Source organism: Mustelus asterias, chromosome 29, assembly GCF_964213995.1.
Source record: "Mustelus asterias chromosome 29, sMusAst1.hap1.1, whole genome shotgun sequence".
Classification (NCBI taxonomy): domain Eukaryota; kingdom Metazoa; phylum Chordata; class Chondrichthyes; order Carcharhiniformes; family Triakidae; genus Mustelus; species Mustelus asterias.
The window spans coordinates 7559304-7582568 of record NC_135829.1 but is presented as its reverse complement, the minus strand read 5'-3'; the positions used below and the strand labels follow the sequence as shown (position 1 = coordinate 7582568).

General features: G+C 48.8%; 1 protein-coding gene across 1 annotated transcript in view; it reads right to left on the bottom strand.

The window, feature by feature from the left end:
• ccdc33 (coiled-coil domain containing 33) overlaps positions 1–23265 on the bottom strand; it is a 289497-nt gene that overhangs the window by 169833 nt on the left and 96399 nt on the right. Inside the window, exon 5 of the mRNA XM_078199812.1 lies at positions 10021–10154. Coding sequence (XP_078055938.1) covers positions 10021–10154 — 134 coding nt within the window. The remainder of the gene's footprint in view (positions 1–10020; positions 10155–23265) is intronic.

The window sequence follows — 23265 nt, the reverse complement described above, 5'->3', positions numbered from 1 at the left end:
ACAGAAAGGCCTGGATAGAGTGGATGTGGGGAAGATGTTTCCATTATTCGGAGAGACTAGGGTCCCAGGGCACAGCCTCAGAGTAAAGGGACAACCCTTTAGAATCGAGATGAGGAGGAATTTCTTCAGCCAGAGGGCAGTGAATCTGTGGAACTCTTTGCCGCAGAAGGCTGTGGAGGCCAGGTCATTGAGTGTCTTTAAGACAGAGATAGATAGGTTCTTGATTAATAAGGGGATCAGGGGTTATGGGGATAAAGCAGGAGAATGGGGATGAGAAAAATATCAGCCATGATTGAATGGCGGAGCAGACTCGATGGGCCGAGTGGCCTGATTCTGCTCCTATGTCTTATGGTCTTATAATGAATGAGTGTCTGTGTTAGAGGTAAGATACCCACATAGTTAATATCTTAAGGTCACAGTCTGGACCTGTTAGTCCCTGGAATAGTGAAACAGCCGGAACTGGGGGAGGGGAGGGTGAGGAGGGGGGGGTTGTGACCTCCCTTATATTGTGTGGGGTTTCACTCAAACTGGAGGTGAGGGAGGGGCTGATGCTACAAATGGTCCTCCTGTACCAGCTTAGCATTTGCAAGTCAAATTGCAAAGACAGAGGTGAAAGGAACAAGATGTAGCAGCTTCAAAAGTGCGCAGATCAGACAAGATACTCGATACAAACGCTCCGGCTGCTCCAAGGCTCCTACAGCTGCTGGGTAGGGGGTGATGATGATGAGCGGGGTTTGGGGGGTGGGGAGGGGGAGGGGAGGAGGAGTAAAAACAGCAATTAACTCATCGTCAGACTCAGCCATGCTCAAAGGGAAGAATTAAGCAACAGCTGGTCCGACACAGGAGGGAAAGGATCAGCTGAGATTAACAGGGCATCTCAGTGACTGAAAAGTAGCCAAAAGCTCAACTCTCTATCCTCTTGTGTGGGAGCTAACGCGGGGGCTGCTATTTGTTTTTTCCCAACATTTTGAGTTATCCTTTATCGGTCTGCATCAGTGCACACGTCACAGATAGAGGCTCAGCCTCCAGTGAGTGACAGAAGATTTCGGATACTGCACAGTGGGTTAGCACTGCTGCCTCACAGCGCCAGGGACCCAGGTTCGATTCCCAGCTTGGGTGACTGTCTGTGTGGAGTCTGCACATTCTCCCCGTGTCTGCGTGGGTTTCCTCCAGGCGCTCCAGTTTTGTCCCATAGTCTGAAAGACGTGCTGGTTAGGGTGCATCGGCCGTGCTAAATTCTCCCTCAGTGTACCCGAACAGGAGTGTGGCGACTGGGGGATTTTCACAGTAACTTCATTGCAGTGTTAATGCAAGCCTACTTGTGGCACTCATAAATTTTAAACTTTGCTACCTCACAGCGCCAGGGACCCGGGTTCAATTCCCGGCTTGGGTCACTGTGTGGAGTCTGCACGTTCCTCCGGCGTCTGCATGGGTTTCCTCCGGGTGCTCCGGTTTCCTCCCACAGTCCGAAAGACGTGCTGGTCAGGTGTGTTGGCCGTGTTAATTTCTCCCTCAGTGTACCCGAACAGGCGCCGGAGTGGGGCGACTAGGGGATTTTCACAGTAACTTCATTGCGGTGTTAATGTAAGCCTACTTGTGGCACTCATAAATTTTAAACTTTGCTGCCTCACAGCGCCAGCGACCAGGGTTCGATTCCCACCTTGGGTCACTGTCTGTGTGGAGTTTGCACGTTCTCCCCGTGTCTGCGTGGGTTTCCTCCGGGTGCTCCAGTTTTCTCCCACAGCCCGAAAGACGTGCTGGTTAGGGTGCGTTGGCCGTGCTAAATTCTCCCTCAGTGTTACCCGAACAGGAGTGTGGCGAATGGGGGATTTTCACAGTAACTTAACGGCAGTGGTAATGTAAGCCGACTTGTGACACTAATAAATAAACTTCCAACTTTTTTTCGCGATGAATCTCTTGTTCGAGATGTTTCGCTTGGTTGGGGAGTCTAGAACCAGGGAACACAATTTGAAAATAAAGGGAGTCTTAGGACTGAGATGAGGAGAGATTTCTTTACACAGAGGGTTGTGAATCTTTGGAATTCTCCATCCCAGTCACTGATTTTGTTTGAGGCAGAGGTTGATAGGCTTCTGATTAACTATAGAGTGAAGGGTTACAGGGATAGTGGGTGTAAAAGGCATTGAGGTGACTAATCAGCTCTGATCATATTGAACGGGGAAGCAAGCCTGATGGGCTGAATGGCTTCTCCCTGTTCTGATGCCATGAATTTCACCTCCCCATTACAGTAAGACCCACAATTTCGGGAAGAAGAAATTTGTTGTTCGATGTGAAATAAAAACAGAAAATACTGGTGAACTCAGCAGGTTTGGCTGCATCTGTGGGGAGAGAGAGAGAGAGACAGAGTGAACATTTTGAGTTCCTGTGACTCTTCTTCAGAGCTCAAGAGAGATAGAAATGTGAAAGGTTTTATGCTGTTGAAAAGTAGAATGTCAGGGTTCGGTTGGGGTCAGGGATGATTAAATAACAAAGATATCGTGGAACACAAGGCAAATGGAGTGGGATTGATAGTGTTAAAGGTTAAAGCTTTATAGTCCAGAGTAGGTGTTAATAGCAGAATAAAGGTCAGCACTGTCTGAAAGCAAAATAGCAGAATGTATTAATGGCCGAATAAAGGTCAAGACTTTCTGAAAGCAAAATAGCAGAATGTGTGAATGGCAGAATAAAGGTCAGCACTGTCTGAAAGCAAAATAGCAGAATGGGTTAATGTCCGAATAAAGGTCAGCACTGTCTGAAAGCAAAATAGCAGAATGGGTTAATGGCCGAATAAAGGTCAGCACTGTCTGAAAGCAAAATAGCAGAATGGGTTAATGGCAGAATAAAGGTCAGCACTGTCTGAAAGCAAAATAGCAGAGTGTGTTAATGGCAGAATAAAGGTCAGCACTGTCTGAAAGCAATACACGAGGACAAGGATTAAATGTATCATGATAAGCAAAGTCCACAGAAACTGGTGGAACACTGATTTTTCCTTCTGCCCAGTATTAAACCCCATCAGTAAAATGAGCACCGCAACTAATCTCACCAATCCCCAAATGAGCCCCAGGAGGTTAAAATTTCCCTCAAGGCATCGTTCTAAACCTGCTCACTTCACTTCAGGCGCAACAGTAGAAGATTAAAAATGGACTCACACACCAGCCTCTTTAACTTAGTGAATGGAAGACTCCACCACTTCCAGTTGCCTGCCTCATTGTGGGGGGGCAGGGGGGTGTGGGGGGGGGGGGGGGGGCGCGGAAGTGGGGGGGGAGTGCGGGGCGGGGGGGCAGCTTCATACCTGGAGTGTGCAGTCGAACCTACTCCCTAACCTTAAGGTCAAAAGTAGGGAAAGGACAACAGCTCACGCATTTCCCAGGACAAATCCCCCTAACCTGAACATCCTGGGACACTAAGGGACAATTTAGCATGGCCAATCAACTTAACCTACACATCTTTGAACACTAAGGGACAATTTAGCATGGCCAATCAACTTAACCTACACATCTTTGAACACTAAGGGACAATTTAGCATGGCCAATCCACCAAACCTACACATCTTTGAACACGAAGGGGCAATTTAGCAGGGCCGTTCCACCTAACCTACACATCTTTGGACTGTGGGAGGAAACCGGAGCACCCGGAGGAAACCCACACAGACATAAGGAGATCGAGCAGACTCCGCACAGACAGTGACCCAAGCCGGGAATCGAACCCGGGTCCCTGGCGCTGTGAGGCAGCAGTGCTAACCCCACTGTGCCACCGTGCCGCCCCATATCAAAGGAGCTCCGGTCTTTTCCTTGCATTTTCTGTTGATAGAGACCTGGAGCAGAGTATCAGCTGGCATTAAACACCCGATAGGTTTCTGCAACAGCAGAACGTTATTTATCGTACAACACACGGCCTGTGCAAGCTGACCTCTAATGGGTTTTGTAACCTTAATATCCTCCCGTGTGAGAGGGCTGTGTTGCAGCCAGCGTCAGAATAGAGCTGTTGATGGTGAAGTGTTGATACTCTCCCCCCCCACCCACCCCCACCCCCCCCACCCAGCACCCCCCACCCCTCTCAGTAACCATGCACAGAGAGGCAGTCATCCCCTACTTCACTCTCGCACTCATTAGCATCCAGATGTGCTGGTCTTGTTACAGAGCAGTCTATAATCACACTGCCAATCTCACCTTTCCTCCTCTCATAATTAGCAGCCAGATGACAAAACCATTCCCTCCCCCCTCCCCGCCCCCCCCCCCCCCCCCTAACCCTCCCCCCCCCCCTAACCCTCCCCCCCCCCTAACCCTCCCCCCCGCTCGCAAATTGGAGCACTTTCACAAGAACAAATGTATTTAGCTGCAATCAGCTGTCGGACGTTAAGTGCCCCCATCATGTTGTAGAGACAGTTGCATAATGCGCTGATTGTGATGGGAGTCAGTGGCAGTGCCGATCACAACCCCCTCCACAATGTCGCCGGTTTCCAAACATGGAAAAGCTGCATCAACGAGTGTCACCCTCCCCACACCTGCATTGTGGTTCACAGTTTCATAGAATCGCTACAGTGCGCAGGAGGAGGCCATTCGGCCCATCGAGCCTGCACCGACAACAATCCCACCCAGGCCCTATCCCCATAACCCAATGTATTTATCCTGCTAATCCCCCAGACACTAAGGGGCAATTTAGCATGGCCAACCCATCTAACCCGCACATCTTTGGACACTAAGAGGCAATTTAGCATGGCCAATCCACCTAACCTACACATCTTTGGACACTAAGGGGCAATTTAACATGGCCAATCCACCTAACCTGCACATCTTTGGACACTAAGGGGCAATTTAGCATGGCCAATCCACCTAACCTGCACATCTTGGGACACTAAGGGGCAATTTAGCATGGCCAATCCACCTAACCTGCACATCTTTGGACACTAAGGGGCAATTTAACATGGCCAACCCATCGAACCCGCACATCTTTGGACACTAAGGGGCAGTTTAGCATGACCAATCCACCTAACATACACATCTTGGACACTAAGGGGCAAATTAGCATGGCCAATCCACCTAACCTACACATCTTTGAACAATAAGGGGCAATTTAGCATGGCCAATCCACCTAACCTGCACATCTTTGGACACTAAAGGGCAATTTAGCATGGCCAATCCACCTAACCTGCACATCTTTGGACACTAAAGGGCAATTTAGCATGGCCAATCCACCTAACCTACACATCTTTGAACACTAAGCAACAATTTCCCCTGGCCAATCCACCTAACCGGCACACCTTGGGACACTAAGGAGCGATTTAGAATGGCCAACCCACCTAACCTGCACATCATTGGACACTAAGGGGCAATTTAGCATGGCCAATCCACCTAACCCGCACATCTTTGGACACTAAGCGACAATTTAGCATGGCCAATCCACCTAACCTACACATCTTTGGACACTAAGGGGCAATTTAGCATGGCCAATCCACCTAACCCGCACATCTTTGGACACTAAGCGACAATTTAGCATGGCCAATCCACCTAACCTACACATCTTTGGACACTAAGGGGCAATTTAGCATGGCCAATCCACCTAACCTACACATCTTTGGACACTAAGGGGCAATTTAGCATGGCCAATCCATCAAACTCTAATTGAGAGATGTGATGAGCTAATGGATAAATGGAATCGAAGCCATGATATTATTGAAAGGCAGAACAAGCTCGATGGGCTGAATAGCCCACTTCTGCTCCTGTTTCTTGAAAAATCCCGAGGCCCAGATTCACTTTGAGACACATATTTCTGCTGCTTCTAAGGTATTCGATGCATTGTTGCAATGTTTGAATGGTAAACCAGACACAGGAACAATCTTTCTACCCACTCCTACATTGCTTCAAACAAATAGAGAATACCTCAGCCGGGGTTTCCCACTCCCTGTACTCCTTCCGAGCGGACTTTCCCATTTTTAAAATTCACTCTTGGGAGGGGACCATTCTGTCAAAGTCACCATGCATTGCCCATCTCCAATATCGCTCAAGAAGGCTGCGTAGGATCAACGGAGCCTTTGTGAGTTGCTTCAGTGCGTCTTGTCAAAGTTACACACAGTGTCATCAGCAGTGGAGGGAGTGGGCGTTGGAGGTGGTGGGTGGAGTGCCAATCACGCGTCCTGGGTGGCGTCGAGCTCCTCCAGTGCCATTGGAGCCGCACCCATCCAGGCAAGTGGGGGACATTCCATCACACTCCTGACTCGTGCCTTGTTGATGGTGGACAGGCTTTGGGGAGAGTCAGGAGGTGAGTTACTCGCCGCAGGGTTCCCCGACCTCTGACTTATCCGAGTGGTCTCACTCTCTGCATCAAGATGACCCGACGGTCCCTGGCACCAAGGGCCTGGAAATTTGTGAGTATGTGGATTTGGGCAAGGGGTGTCAAACTGTGCTTTCCAACTGCTGGTATAATGCAGGTGAATCGATCGCTTTGAGAAGTGGGAACTCTCTCTGAATACACAATGATTGCACAGTGCACTCTTTTATAGCAAGGCTGGACAATGGTCTTTGTTTAAAATGACACCTGAGTGGTATTATACAATTGGAAATAAGCTCCAGCGTTGCTGCACATTTATCCCTCAGTCTTTCTGTTTAAATATCAGGACAGCGTTTGTTGATTTAGAAGCTATGAATCCTCAAAATAACTCCAGCATGCACTTTGCAATTCGCTGCCCTATAACCCGCTGGGCACCCCATTCACCACCTATTCACTCATAGAATCCCCTACAGTACAGGAATGGCCATTCAGCCCATCGAACCTGCACCCGACAACAATCCCACCCAGGCCCTATCCCCGTAACCCCACATATTTACCCCGCTAATTCCCCCCCGACACTAAGTGGCAATTTAGCACGGCCAATCCACCTAACCCGCACATCTTTGGAGTGTGGGAGGAAACCGGAGCACCCGGAGGAAACCCACCCAGACACGGGGAGAACATGCAGACTCCACATAGACAGTGACCCGAGGCCGGAACTGAACCCGGGTCCCTAGCGCTGTGAGGCAGCAGTGCTAACCACTGGGCCACCGTACCGCAATGTGGGTAACTCCTTCAAAAAAAAAGCCCTCTAAAATGTTTAGCAAGCCCACTCAGTTCAAGGGCAATTAGGGATGGGCAATAAATTCTGGCCCACATCCCCTGAATAAACAGAAAAATAAAGAACAGTGAAGGGAAGGTGTGGCTGAAGAACATCGGAATAAATTTGGAACCGAAATTGAGAGAGAGAGAGAGATGACAAATACATTTGAGAAAACACATACTGAGAGACAATAAAAACAGATCTAATGTTAGAAAATTAAATCCTTCAAAAGAAGCATTCAAGGGTCATTTAAATTCCAGTCAGCTGTTTAACGGGTTGAATGGAAAGTATTTGGGATAATTAGAAATTGTGGGCCCCAGTTGCTCGAATAAACCAATCGGGGAGTGAGCTGAGCCATCAATAGATGCCTTTGAGGCAGGCAGACGATCAATATACATCAATGATGCATCAGCACGAGATGCAAGTCTGCTTCACTGTGACATTATATCCAACAGAATCAGCACATTGCCAGGTTTAAGGCCATCACATCCAGATGGGAATTATAAATCGACAATACGTTCAGCTAAATAACATCGCCAACCCGGCCGCTAGGCCCAACCCCAGCCCTGCCACTAGGCCCAACCCCAGCCCTGCCGCTAGGCCCAACCCCAGCCCTGCCACCAGGCCCCAGCCCAGCCATCAGGCTCCAGCCCTGCCACCTGTCCCCCGCCCAGCCTTGCTACTAGGCCCCAGCCCTGCCACTAGGCCCCACACCAGCCCTGCCGCTAGGCCCCACACCAGCCCTGCCGCTAGGCCCCACCCCAGCTCTACCACTAGGCCCCAGCCCAGCTGTGCCACTAGGCTCCAGCCCTGCCACTAGGCCCTAGCCCTGTCACTAGGCCCCAACCCTACCACTAGGCCCCAGCCCAGTCCTGCCACCAGGCTCCAGCCCTGCCACTAGGCCCTAGCCCTGCCACTAGGCCCCAACCCTGCCAGTAGGCCCCAGCCCAGGGCTGCCACTAGGCTCCTGCCCTGCCACTAGGCCCCAACCCTGCCAGTAGGCCCCAGCCCAGGGCTGCCACTAGGCTCCTGCCCTGCCACTAGCCCCAGCCCTGTTTCATGATCTCTCGTGTGCTTCAGGGGAATCTGTTCCTTGCAAAAAAATATTTTCATCTTGATAGGCACTAGCAGATTTGTAAACTGTGATTTTCAGTGAAGGCGTGCCACTGATCCAATACCACCCTGACCCCTTTCTTTATTTTCATCACCCTAAAGTTTAACATTTTTTTATTCGTGTCACAAGTAGCCTGTGGCTCGGGAGTCACATGTAGGCCAGAACAGGTAAGGACGGCAGATTTCCTTCCCGAAAGGACATTACTGAATCAGATGGGTTTTTCCTACAATGGTTTCATGGTCATCAGTAGATTCTTAATTCTAAATTTTTTTTATTGAATTCAAATTCCATCATCTGCCGTGGCGGGATTCGAACCCGGGTCCCCAGAACATTAGCTGGGTTTCTGGATTAATAGTCCAGTGATAATACCACTAGGCCATCACCTTTCTTGAAGCAAGACCTCACCACTCCAGTACTCAAATCCGCTTATGATAAAGGCGAACATTCCATTAACCTTGCGAATAGCTTACTGCACCTTCAGGTTCGCCATCAGTGACTAATGGACAAGGATACCCAGGTCCCCTTGTATATCTACACATTCTCAAATTTTTTACCATGTGGGCATCCTGAGGTTGTGAAAAATGCTACAGAAATCGAAAAGTTTTTTTATTTAGTGCTTTGTAAAATGGTAAGCTCCCGATTTCATGGCGTGTATTAATTAGACAAATTAGCCATTCATTCAGAAACAAGTCTAATCGCAACATTCCTTCGCAAACTAGTGAACGGCTTACTGGGATTTGTCGTACGATTTGATCGGGTTAAATCCGCCCGCATGATCCTATTTCTATTTCTTTGCGGCTAATTTTCCCCAATTCCATAACTCCTCACTTTACAGCACCCTCTGTCACACCGACACTATCGTCACGAAAGCCCACCAACACTTCTACTCAGGAAGCTGGGGAAATTCAGCATGTCCGCTCCGACCCTCACCAATTTTTACAGATGCACCATAGAAAGCGTTCTTTCTGGTTGTATCACAGCTTGGTCTGGGCTCCTGCTCTGTCCAAGACTGCAAGGAACTACAAAGGGTCGTGAACAAATCCCAGTCCATCAGGCAAACCAGCCTCCCATCCATTGACTCCATCTACACTTCCTGCTGCCTCGGAAAAGCAGCCAGCATAATCAAGGACCCCACGCACCCCGGGCCATTCTCTCTTCCACCTTCTTCCATCAGGAAAAAAAAAGATACAAAAGTCTGAGGTTACATACCAACCCACTCAAGAACAGCTTCTTCCCTGCTGCCAACAAACTTTACCTGTAAAGTCGCAATTTTCAACCATTATCTTGCAATTGTATTTTTGTCTATATATACCGTGTTTGTGAAACCTACCTCTCCACTCACCTGAAGAAGGAGCAGCGCTCCGAAAGCTCGTGATTCCAAATAAATCTGTTGGACTTTAAACTGGTGCTGTGAGACTTCTTATGGTATCAGACTTATGAATGGATCTACCTTGCATTAAGTTGATCTTTCTCTACACCCTAGCTACGACTGTAACACTACATTCTGCACCCTCTCCTTTCCTTCTCTATGAACGGCATGCTTTGGCTGTATAGCGTGCAAGAAACAATACTTTTCACTGTATACTAATACATGTGACAATAATAAATCAAATCACTCCTTCTGCCCAGAGACCATTGGTCAGAGGGCTGAGCAGAGGCTTCTGCAAAGCTAGTTCACTGGTGACTGAGAAGGTGCCGGACTCTCGGGAGACCCAAACCATCAAAAGCAGGAGCTAAGATGGGTTTAGAATAAAGGTTCCGATTTATCAGATGTGGAAGCAATGTGCAAGGAGCCAATCCAGTTGGCTGGGAATCTCACCTTCATCCTTGGCCTTCTCCTCATCTATCTCCACGGTTACCTTCTCTTCCCAGGATGGCGAGTGTGTCGGCAGCACGCTAGCGTGGGTAACACCCTGAGCTCTTTGCTGTTTCTCAACATCCGTTCCGCTTTTACTATGGAAGAGAGATAAAATTGCATTAGAATTCACGTGTGAAGACTTGGCTCCCAGAATGAAGGGATGGCGATGGCATAGTGATAATGGGCGGAATTTTCCAGCCACGTTCGCCCCATAACCGGAAAATCCCTTTGCACAGTCCGCCCCCACCCCCTCCACCCACTAGAACTCCCGTGATGAGTGGAATGGGAAAATTCACCCCAATGACTTTGCCAATGGTTTCTTTGGGTGGCATGGTGGCACAGTGGTTAGCACTGCTGCCTCACAGCGTCAGGGACCCGGGTTCAATTCCCAGCTTGGATCACAGAGGGTGTGAATGTCTGGAACGCACTGACCGGGGAGGTGGTGGGAGCGGGTACGATAGCGGCATTTAAGGGGCAACTAGACAAATACATGAATAGGACGGGAATGGAAGGATACGGACTCTAAGTGCGTACGGTTTTAGTTTAGGCAGGCACCATGATCGGTGCAGGTTTGGAGGGCCGAAGGGCCTGTTCCTGTGCTGTACTGTTCTTTGTTACTGATACATAGCCGCTGATAGCCTGGGGAGTGGGCTTTCATTCAAGTGATATACAAGATCATTTCAGATGGAAAATCAACAGACAGAAGGCACGCTGGCCTATCAAGCCAGCCACACCCACCGACATCGTGAGGAGATACTTCACTTTTCTCCATCAACAACATCCCCCCATTCCCAAATGCCCCCAGATATCACACAGAGTAGCCTCCACACCACACATGAAGGAAAGAATGGCTGGTGTATAATTCTCTCTCTCTCTGTGTGAAACGGTTTGCTTTGATGCAGTCTCTGTTAGCAGCCTATCCCTTGTGTTAATCAGTCACAGTGTACACACACGCACGCACACACACACACTCATGCGCACTCGCACTCACAACACAGCCTCACACTCACACTCACACTCACACTCTTGTTATTATATACCATTCCCGATCCCCAAGTGATGATTATCCTCACCCACAAACCTCATAAAGCTTTATTTTTCCACCCTGGCAACAATTTCCCCTCCTCCACCCGATGTTAATGTTAGTGTACGGCCTCCAATTCGCACCTCACTCTGGGAAGGATCTGGAGAGGGCGTCGAGGAAGTTTATTGGATCAGTAATAAGGCATTCCATTATGTATGCGGCACGGTGGCACAGTGGTTAGCACTGCTGCCTCACAGCGCCAGGGACCCGGGTTCAATTCTGGCCTCGGATCACTGTCTGTGCGGAGTCTGCACGTTCTCCTCGTGTCTGCGTGGGTTTCCTCCGGGTGCTCCGGTTTCCTCCCACAGTCCAAAGATGTGTGGGTTAGGTGGATTGGCCATGCTAAATTTGCCCTTAATGTCCAAAGGTGTGCAGGTTAGCTGGATTGGCCATGCTAAATGCACGGGTTTACGAGGATAGTGCAAGGCGGTGAGGAGGGGGGGCCTAGGTGAGATGCTCTTTCGGAGAGTCAGTGCAGACTCGATGGGCTGAATGGCCCCCTCCTGCACTGTAGGGATTCTATAGCCCCAGATGCCTGGGCTCCCCCTTGGTGTTCCAAAACATGTTGCCATCAGTTTGTATATACTTAATGACTGAGCAATCTCTGTCGTCAGGGGGCAGAGAATGCCAAGACCCACACGGCACTGAGAATAGAAATTTCTCCTCATCTCAGTCCAAAATGGCCGACCTGGGGCTATGAGTGTAGACACTCCAGCACTGCGATACAGTCTCCAACGCCTCACCTACAACCAGCGCTCCCTTCTAAACTCCAGCACACCCTCCCTCTCCCCACTGACCTGTTACGTATTCTCAGAAATCTCTTCTTAATCACTCATTTTGAGCATTCTCACTTGCCTCTACACACAGGGATAAAGTTGAATGTTGGATTCGATTAATCACATTATTTTACTCACTGCGGAAGTGTTAAGTGAAGCCAGAAAACGCTGATGGCTTGACACGAGGAGGAGAACAAATTCCATGTGAATTTCATACTCTGTGGGTAGCACGGGTGGCACAGTGGGTTAGCACTGCTGTCTCACAGCGTCAGGGACCCGGGTTCGATTCCCGGCTCGGGTCACTGTCTGTGTGGAGTTTGCACGTTCTCCCCGTGTCTGCGTGGGTTTCCTCCGGGTGCTCCGGTTTCCTCCCACACTCCAAATATACGCAGGTTAGGTGGATTGGCCATGCTGAATTGCCCCTTAGTGTCCAAAGATGTGCAGTTTAGGTGGATTGGCCATGCTAAATGGCCAAGGGTGGCACGGTGGCACAGTGGTAGCACTGCTGCCTCACAGCGCCAGGGACCCGGGTTCGATTCCAGCCTTCAGTGACTGTGCGGAGTTTGCACGTTCTCCCCGTGTCTGTGTGGGTTTCCTCCGGGTGCTCCGGTTTCCTCCCACAGTCCAAAGATTGGGTTGATTGACCATTGTAAGTTGTCCCTTAGTGTGAAGGGGTTAGCGGGGTAAATATGTGGGGTTAGGGGGACAGGGCCTTGGTGGGATTGTTGTCAGTGCAGGCTCGATGGGCCAAATAGCCTCCTTCTGCACTGTAGGGATTCTATGATTCTCTTCTGGACATTGAACGGAATGGGGGTGACAGTCAAACTCCAGTCATTCGCGAAAATAACATACTACTCATGATCCTCGAACAGATTCTACCGGAAACCCACACGTCCCTTTAAATTCCTTGGCCAGGGTGCGAGGAAGAGAGGAGGACACAACTCGACAACGTAAACAGCACATCGAGACCCCACACCACAGAACAGGATTCGAATGAGCTTCCGGCCACAGAGCAGATACCCGGAGGTCGCCTTAATCAGGCACCTACTGTCAAAGGATATAACGGCAAAGCATTCAGCCTCAAGTAATAAATATTGTTTTCCTCTTAAGGAATGGTGAAAGAGTGCTATAAATATGTCACATCCCGTTCTCATCTCCCCTCTCCAAAGCCTCATTTAACACATCTCTCTGCTGGGTTGAGGCAACAGTGCACGAATTTACTCCAAATGTCACCCCATGCATTCGCAATCTCTCCATGTTTTTCGTCCAAGAGAGATTGACTGGCATAAAGCCACAATTAACCAGGATCTGATAATGACAGCAACTTGCATTTCGAGAGTACCCTAATCTAATAAACTGCCCTGAAGGCACTTCAGTGGAGCATTACCAGACAGAGTGTGGCACCAAGCTACATACCAAGATATTTAGAACACGCAACTAAAAGCTTGGTCAATGAGGTCGGTTTTAGGGGATAGATTAAAGGAATGATTGTAGTTTGGCCGTCACCCCCATTCCATTCAACGTCCAGAAGAGAATCATAGAATCACTACAGGCCATTCGGCCCCTCAAGTCTGCACTGACAACAATCCCACCCTATTCCCATAACCCCACATATTTACCCTGCTAGCCCCCCTGACACGAAGGGACAACTTACCATGGACAATCAACCTAATCTTTGGACTGTGGAAGGAAACCCATGCAGACATGGGGAGAACGTGCTAACTCCACACAGACAGTGACCCGAAGCCGGAATCGAACCCGGCTCCATGGCGCTGTGAGGCAGCAGTGCTAACCACTGTGCTGCCCTTGGGCATTTAGCATGGCCAATCCACCTAAGACAGTATCACAGAATTGTTACAGTGCACAAGAGGGCCATTTGGCCCATCTGCCGGAATTCTAGCGCTCCGCCCACCATGGAATTGGAGCGGGTGAGGGGCGGACAATGGAAATCTCCGTTGACCTCGGGCAGGAATTTCTGGTCTCGCTCGAGCGTGGCTGTAAAACCCCGTCCACCGAGTCTGCACCGGCTCTCAAACAAGCATCATGACTTAGCGTCATTTTCCTGCCCTTTCCCCCTGTGCCCCAGCACATTATTTCTATTCAAATAATTATCCAATGCCATCTCGAATGCCTCGATCGAACCTGCCTCCGCCACACTCCCGCATAGGGCATTCCAGACCCCAACCACTCGCCGGGTGAAAAAGATTTTTCTCACATCACCTTTGCTTCTTTTGCAAATCACCTTAAATCCGTGCCCCTCTCGTTCTCAATCCTTCCACAAATGGGAACAGTTTCTCCCTCTCTACTCTGTCCAACTCACTTCACAATTTGGAACATCTCCATCAAATCTCCTCTCAGCCTTCCCTTCTCCAAGGAGAACAATCCCAACCTCTCCAAACTATCCTCAGCACTGGAGTTTCTCATCCCCGGAACCATTCTTGTAAACCTCTTCTGCACTTTCTCCAATGCTTTCACATCCTTCCCATAGAATGGCGCCCAGAACTGTACACAATGTTCCAGCTGAGGTCTAACTAGTGTCTTGTGTAAGTTCAGCATAACCTCCTTGCTCTCGCAGGGAATCAAGGAAAAGAGAAGCAGGCAAGATAGAGTTGAAGCAAAGGACCAACCACGATCAGCTATGGGTGGCACAGTGGTTAGCACTGCTGCCTCACAGCGCCAGGGATCCGGGTTCGATTCCAGCTTTGGGTGACTGTCTGCGTGGAGTTTGCACATTCTCCCCATGTCTGCATGGGTTTCCTCCGGGTGCTCCGGTTTCCTCCCACAGTCCAAAGATATGCAGGTTAGGTGGATTGGCCATGCTAAATTGCCTCTTAGTGTCCAAAGATGTGTAAGTTGGGGGATTGGCCACGCTAAATTGCCCCTTAGTGTAGGTTAGATGGAATAGCCATGGGAAATGTGTGGGGTTGAGCAAGTGAGGGGGCTTGGATAAGATGCTCTGTCAGAGAGTTGGCGCAGACCCGATGGGCCGAATGGCCTCCTTCTGCACTGTAGGGATTCTATGATTCAACTCAATGCTGGGTTGGGGGAGGCGGGGGGGGGGGGGGGGGGGGGGGGAGGGGGGAATATTGGACGGATGAGCTAAGAGGATGATCTTATTGTTCACGTGACTTCTGACTTGTGTTTGAGTCATCACTTTGCTGGAAGGCGCACCCCAGCAGTTATTTCTGTCTCGTGACTTTGTGAATGTCACCCACCCTGGTTAGATCATCCGATCGAAGCCTTAGATCACCAGAGAAACTGGAATAAATCCGCAGTAAGAAATTCCACAGAGAATCCCATGTTCTTGGCCGAGGTGAGGAAAACACACATTGGGCAAAACAGATCAGGAAACTGAAAACTGGGGTCAAAGAAAGATTTTTATTCCTGTCAGTATATAAGAGCATTATTTTTGACTTGATTTGATTTATTATTGTTGCAACTATTGGGATACAGTGTAAAGTATTGTTTCTTGCGCACTATTCAGACAAAACATACCATTCATAGAGTACAAAGGGGAGAAGGAAAGGAGAGGGTGTAGAATGGAGTGTTACAGTCATAGCTAGGGTGTAGAGAAAGATCAACTCAGTGCGAGGTAGGTCCATTCAAAAGTCTGATGGCAGCAGGGAAGATTTGATTTGATTTATTATTGTCACATGTATTAGTATACAGTGAAAAGTATTGTTTCTTGCGCGCTGTACAGACAAAGCATACCGTTCATAGAGAAGGAATGTAGAGGGTGCAGAATTTAGTGTTTAAGTCATAGCTAGGGTGTAGAGAAAGATCAAATTAATGTAAGTCTGATGGCAGCAGGGAAGAAGCTGCTCTTGAGTCGGTTGGTGCGTGTCCTCAGACTTTTGTATCTTTTTCCCGACGAAATAATAAAATCATAGAATCTCTACGTGCAGGAGGAGGCCATTCGGCCCATTGAGCCTGCATCGACATCGATCCAACCCTGACCCTATCCCTGTAACCCCATATATTTACCCTGTTAATCTCCCTGACACTAGGGTCAGTTTAGCACGGCCAATCAGCCTAACCCGCACATCCTTTGGAGTGTGGGAGGAAACCTGAGCACCCGGAGGAAACCCACGCAGACACGGGGAGAACGTGCTGACTCCGCACAGACAGTGACCCAAGCCGGGAATCGAATGCGGGTTCCTGGCGCTGTGAGGCAGCAGTGCTGACCACTGTGCTGCCCACAAAAGAAGGTGGAAGAGAGAATGTCCGGGGTCCTTGATTACGCTGCCTGTTTTTCCGAGGCAGCGGGAAGTGTAGATGGAGTCAATGGATGTGAGGCTGGTTTGAGTGATATTTAGTGATTAGGAATAGCAGGAAGAGTAGACCATTCGGCCCCTTGAGCCTGCCCCATTTCTATCTCAGCTGCACATTGTTCAATATTAATTCTTCCATGGGATGTGGGCGTTGTTGGCAGGGCCAACATTTGTTGCCCATCTCTAATTGTCCCTTGAACTGGGTGGTTTGCGTGGCCATTTCCACAGGGCAATTAAGAATCAAACATACTGATCTGAAATCACATGTAGGCCAGACCGGGTAAGGGCGGCAGATTTCCTTCCCTGAAGGACATTAGTGAACCAGATGGGTTTTCTTTTTACAATCAATGTCAGTGTCATGCCCAGTGCCAACTGGCATCTCCTAGTCTGAACTTGAGGTTAATTTTATATTTTAAAACTGGATCCAAAAAAGGCTCAAAAGGTTGGCTGCCCACAAGTTAACGGACTGTTTTTGTGGATTAGAACCATTCCTCTAGCTCAAGAGGGTACAAAGGAACATTCCAGACTGATATGACTGAATGTCTGAGAGCGGCACGGTGGCACAATGGTTAGCACGGCTGCCTCACAGCACCAGGGATCCAGGTTCAATTCCTGCCTTAGGTGACTGTCTGTGTGGAGTTTGCACGTTCTCCCCGTGTCTGCATGGGTTTCCACTGGGTGCTCCGGTTTCTTCCCACGCTCCAAAGATGTGCGGGTTAGGTGGATTGGCTATGCTAAATTGCCCCTTAGTGTCCCAAGATATGCAGGTTAGATGGATTGGCCATGCTAGATTGCTCCTTAGTGTCCCAAGATGTGCAGGTTAGATGGATTGGCTATGCTAAATTCCCCCTTAGTGTCCCAAGATGTGCAGGTTAGATGGATTGGCCATGCTAAATTGCCCCTTAGTGTCCAAAGATGTGCAGGTTAGGTGGATTGGCTATGCTAAATTGCCCCTTAGTGTCCAAAGATGTGCAGGTTAGATGGATTGGCCATGCTAAATTGCCCCTTAGTGTCCAAAGATGTGCGGGTTAGATGGATTGGCCATGCTAAATGCGCAGAGTTACAGGAACAGGGTGGAGGGTTGGGCAAGGTAAGATGCTCTGTTGGAGAGCTGGTGCAGACTCCGTGTGCTGAATAGCCTCCTTCTGCACTGTTGGGATTTAATGGCTCTAATTCAAATTCCACCAGCTGTCGTGGGACGATTTGAACCCATGTCCCCGGAGGTCCTGAGTCTGAGTTTCCGAATTTCTAATCCAATAATGTTCCCATTGTGCCACCATCTCTCCCTCACTGTCCCAACCCACTCCCCATACCCACTGATTCCCGAGAGGTCAAAACTCTCTCGATCTCAGTTCTGAATATACTCCAACATGAAGCACCTGTATGGTAGACGATGCCAACGATTCACAATTTCTAAAGCTCATTTTGCATCCTCTGACATCCCAAAATGTTCCATTGTCGATTGGACACTTATGAAGTACAGTCACTGTGTAAGGTAGGGGATGGTTACTGCAGGGTCTCTCAAACAGCAATACAATAGCAGCCAAAATTATCTGTATTTAGTGATGTTGGCTGAGGGGTGGTGATTGGGTTGGACACTGGGGAGAACGTCCCCCGCTCCTCTTTGGAATAGAAATCCTCCGGATTTCTCCCATCCTCCCGAGAGGTCAGAAGGGAGTTGAGTGCTTCTTTTAAGATGCAACATCGCTGACAGTGCTGCACTCCCTCAGCACTGCATAAAGGCATCAGTCTGGATTTTGGGATCCCATCAAGGGTGGGGGTGGGGTCTTGAACCCACATCTTTGTAAATCAGGGCCCCAGTTTTACGCACCACGGACATTCTCTCTTCCACCTTCTTCTGTCGGGAATAAGATGCCACTGAGATCACATACCAACCGATTCAAGAGCAGCTTCTTCCCTGCTGCCATCAGACTTTTGAATGGACCTATCTTATATTAACTTGATCTTTCTCTACAGCCTAGCCATGTTGCAGCTTTATAGAACCTTAGTTAGGCCGCACTTGGAATATAATGTTCAATTCTGGTCACCACACTGCCAGAAAGATGTGGAGGCTTTGGAGAGGGTGCAGAAAAGATTGACCAGGATGTTGCCTGGTATGGAAGGCATCAGTTATAGAACATAGAACATAGAACAGTACAGCACAGAACAGGCCCTTCGGCCCACGATGTTGTGCCGAGCTTTGTCTGAAACCCAGATCAAGCTATTTCCTCCCCATCATCCCGAAGTACTCCATGTGCCTATCCAATAGCTTCTTAAATGTTCCTAAAGTTTCTGACTCCACTATCCCTGCAGGCAGTCTATTCCACACCCCAACCACTCTCTGAGTAAAAAACCTACCTTGGACATCCTTCCTATATCTCCCACCATGAACCCTATAGTTATGCCCCCTAGTTACCACTCCATTCACCCGAGGAAATAGTCTTTGAAAGGAGATTTATGAGGAGAGGTTGGAGAAACTTGGTTTGTTCTCACTAGAATGACAGAGGTTGAAGGGCGACCTGATAGAAGTCTGCAAGATTATGAGGGGCATGGACAGAGTGGATAGTCAGAAGCTTTTTCCCAGGGTGGAAGAGTCAATTACTAGGGGACACAGGTTTAAAGTGCGTGAGGCAAGGTTTAAAGGAGATGTACGAGGCAAGTTTTTTTTACACAGAGTGTGGTGGGTGCCTGGAACCCGTTGCCGGGGGAGGTAGTGGAAGCAGAGATGATAGTGACTTTTAAGGGGCGTCTGGACGAATACATGAATAGGATGGGAATAGAGGGATACGGTCCCCGGAAGGGAAGGGGGTTTTAGTTCAATCGGGCAGCATGGTCGGTGCAGGCTTGGAGGGCCGAAGGACCTGTTCCTGTGCTGTAATTTTCTTTGTTCTTTGTTCTATAACTGTAACACTACATTCTGCGCCCTCTCCTTTCCTTTTCCCCGATGAACTCCGTGAATGGTATGATTTGTCTGTCTAGTGTGCAAGAATCATAGAAATCATAGAAATCATAGAAACCCTACAGTGCAGAAGGAGGCCATTCGGCCCATCGAGTCTGCACCGACCACAATCCCACCCAGGCCCTACCCCCACATATTTACCCACTAATCCCTCTAACCTACGCATCTCAGGGGCAATTTTAACCTGGCCAATCAACCTAACCCGCACATCTTTGGACTGTGGGAGGAAACCGGAGCACCCGGAGGAAACCCACGCAAACACGAGGAGAATGTGCAAACTCCACACAGACAGTGACCCGAGCCGGGAATCGAACCCGGGACCCTGGAGCTGTGAAGCAGCAGTGCTAACCACTGTGCTACCGTGCCGCCCCTAAGAAATTCACTCTATACCAATACCTGTGACAATAATAAATCAAATAAAAATCTGAGGACTGGGTAACACTGGCCCCTGCGCCCTCAAGACAGGTCAAGGGAACCAGTTCCCCTATCTTACTGCGGATGCTGGAATCTGAAACAAAAACAGAAAATGCTGGAAATTCTCAGCAGGTCTGACAGCATCTGCGGAGAGAGAAAGAGCCAACGTTTCTAGTCTGGATGACCCTTTGTCAGAGCTGGCCCCCTGTCTTGGGCTGACAAGGTGACACAGTGGTTAGCACTGCTGCCTCACAGCACCAGGGACCTGCGTTTTGATTCCCGGCTTGGGTCACTGTCTGTGTGGAGTCTGCACGTTCTCCCCGTGTCTGCGTGGGTTTCCTCCGGGTGCTCCGGTTTCCTCCCACAGTGTGAAGATGTGCTGGTTAGGGTGCATTGGCCGTGCTAAATTCTCCCTCAGTGTACCCGAACAGGCGCCAGAGTGTGGCGACTAAGGGATTTTCACAGTAACTTCATTGCAGTGTTAATGTAAGCCGACTTGTGACACTAATCAATAAACTCAAACAATCTTGCCCGGTATTGTATTAGCTCCATCGGAACAGACACAGAATAACAGGCAATTTTTCAATTCTTTAAAAACAGACTCACAACATATTGCAAACATAATTCCCAGCAAGTTACACCAAGCCTAAGGCTGCATAATAGGATTTAAAAAGAGGGCATTCAAGTGTGGCATTGCGAATATAAAATGTGGTGCTGAATGGGAATGAGGCCAATGTGTTTGTGTTGTAGAAGATTTCAGTTCACAAGTTAATGATGCATCTGGCATTACGAGTCTCAATGACATTTAAAATTGGATTGAAGCCGCTCTGATTAATTTTACTTTCATGTTCAAAGTAACCTGCAACCGTTCTTCAAGAAAAATATAACCTCTGTCTTGAAAGGCTGAAGACTGGAGAGCGGTGCAGTGGCACAATGGTTAGTACTACTGCCTCACAGCGCCAGGGATCCCCGGTTCAATTCTTGCCTTGGGTGACTGCCTGTGTGGAGTCTGCATGTTCTCCCCGTGTTAGTGTACAAACATGTGCAGGTTAGGTGGATTGGCCATGCTGAATTGCCCCCTAGTGTCCCAAGATGTGTAGGTTAGGTGGATTGGCCATGTTAAATTGCCCCTTAGTGTCCAAAGATGTGTGGGTTAGGTGGATTGGCCATGTTAAATTGCCCCTTAGTGTCCAAAGATGTGTGGGTTAGGTGGATTGGCCATGCTAAATTGCCCCTTAGTGTCCAAAGATGTGCAGGTTAGGTGGATTGGCCATGCTAAATTGCCCCTTAGTGTCCAAAGATGTACTGATTAGGTGGATTGGCCATGCTAAATTGCCCCTTAGTGTCCAAAGATGTGTGGGTTAGGTGGATTGGCCATGCTAAATTGCCCCTTAGTGTCCAAAGATGTGTGGGTTAGGTGGATTGGCCATGCTAAATTGCCCCTTAGTATCCAAAGATGTGCAGGTTAGGTGGATTGGCTATGCTAAATTCCCCCTTAGTGTCCTAAGATGTGTGGTTTGATGGATTGGCCATGTTAAATTGCCCCTTAGGGTGAGATTTTACGGCTTCGCTCACCCCAAAACTGGAAAATCCCGTCCAAGGTCAACAGATCTTTCCATGGTCCGCCCCTTGTCCGCTCCGCTTCCCATGGCGGGCTGGATGGGAAAATTTGCCCTGAGTGTCTCAAGATGTGTGGGTGAGGTGGATTGGCCATGCTAAATTGCCCCTTAGCATCAGGGGGATTAGTGGGGTAAATATGTGGGGTTATGGGGATCTGGCCTGGGTGGGGTTGTTGTCGGTGCAGACTCAACGGGCCACATTGGGGCGGCACGGTGGTTAGCACTGCTGCCTCACAGCGCCATGGACCCGGGTTCGATTCCCGTCTCGGGTGACTGTCTGTGTGGAGTTTGCACGCTCTCCCCATGTCTGCGTGGGTTTCCTCCGGGTGCTCCGGTTTCCTCCCACAGTCCAAAGATGTGCAGGTTAGGTTGATTGGCCGTGCTAAATCGACCCTAGTGTCAGGTGGTTAGTAGGGTTATGGGGATTGTGGTCGGTGCAGGTCCGACGAACCAAATGGCCTCCTCCTGCACTGTAGGGATTCTATGATTCTCCCCGTGTCTGCGTGGGTTTCCTCCGGATGCTCTGATTTCCTCCCACACTCTGAAAGACAGTGGGAGGCGCCGGAGTGTGGGGAATTTCACAGTAACTTCATTGCAGTGTTAATGTAAGCCTTACTTGTGACACTAATAAATAAACTTTACTTTAAATAAACTGTAATTTTAAATGACCTCTTTCTGCACTGTAGGAATTCTATGATTACATGATGATGAATAGGTTTGCATTCCACAAAGATAGACTCATTGACTAAGGTTTGTTGAGTTGTTGCTAATTGGTTAGACACTTTCGCTCCAAGTTTTACTCCGTCTGCTGGAAAGAAATACTTTACTGGAACGGTGACAAACTTTAAACAATCAGAGTTTAACTCAGGGTCACAGAAGCCAACGTTCAAATGGATGTTTCAATTAAAAAGGTTCAATTTCACCTGGTGCGCACGCTGAACCGTCTGAAAGATGTCGCTTAAAAAGCCATCCGAGGGGTCTCCCATCCCCGGGAACCATCCTTCCGGCCCCTGTCGCCGCTTTGTTCTTTTCTTGAGCGTCAAACTTCCCGTCGGCCATTTAATGGCACATTATCTCGAGACGGTGGGACCTGCTATTGTGAGGCTTGCACGAGGCGTTTGTCTACAGAGCAGGAATTACCATAACAAATCCGTTCACTGATTCCAAGTCCCCTCCCTACACCGGATGAATAATGGATGTACTCGTCTAATCAAGAACTTGCAATTGTACACAGCAGCCCACTACCCTGTCTCTCTCTCTCACATCCACATCATATATATATATAGATATGCGTGTGTGCTTTATATAATACCAAGTCAAAAAAGACTACTTGGTTCAATTAAATTTCACTTGAGTGTGCCTCAGAAGGGTTTATCTCTTTCCTTTCTTTCTAAGCTGCCCCCTGGGGCTGCGATTTGTAATGTTTTCTGGCACCTGTTTCGAGAAAGCAATGATTGCATTCAGAAAAAAGGCACACCGCTGAAAGATTTATGAGAGTTTGTGCATTGTTAAAAATTCATGATCGGTTGCAAGCCGCATCAAAGCGCCGATTTCATCAAATTCCAACCCAGGGGCGGCTCGTCACTTTCCCAGAGCAAACCTCTCAAATTAACCCAGCCAGAAAAAAAAAACCATTCGCATTTTCTTCAAATTACGCCCACTGCCGAAATGACGAGTTTGTTCTTTAAATTAGAGGCACGAGTCAACATGAAATTATCCTCGTTGGAAAGACTTGCCCCGCGCTTAAACACAGCATCCGGTGGCACAGTGTTTAGCCTGTGCTTAATTCTCCCTCCACTCACATTGTCTGTATCTTTAAGACCTGGTCGGCTGTAGAGATTCGCATTCTAATCAGTATTCTGTAACTTGATTTTGTGTCTCTGTGCCCTGTTTGAGAGCAGATTTCCACTCCATCTGACGAAGGAGCAGCGCTCCGAAAGCTAATGGCATTTGCTACCAAATAAACCTGTTGGACTTTAACCTGGTGCTGTTAAAACTCTTACAGTGGTTAACGCCAGGGACCCGGGTTCGATTCCTGGCTTGGGTCACTGTCTGTGTGGAGTTTGCACGTTCTCCCCGTGTC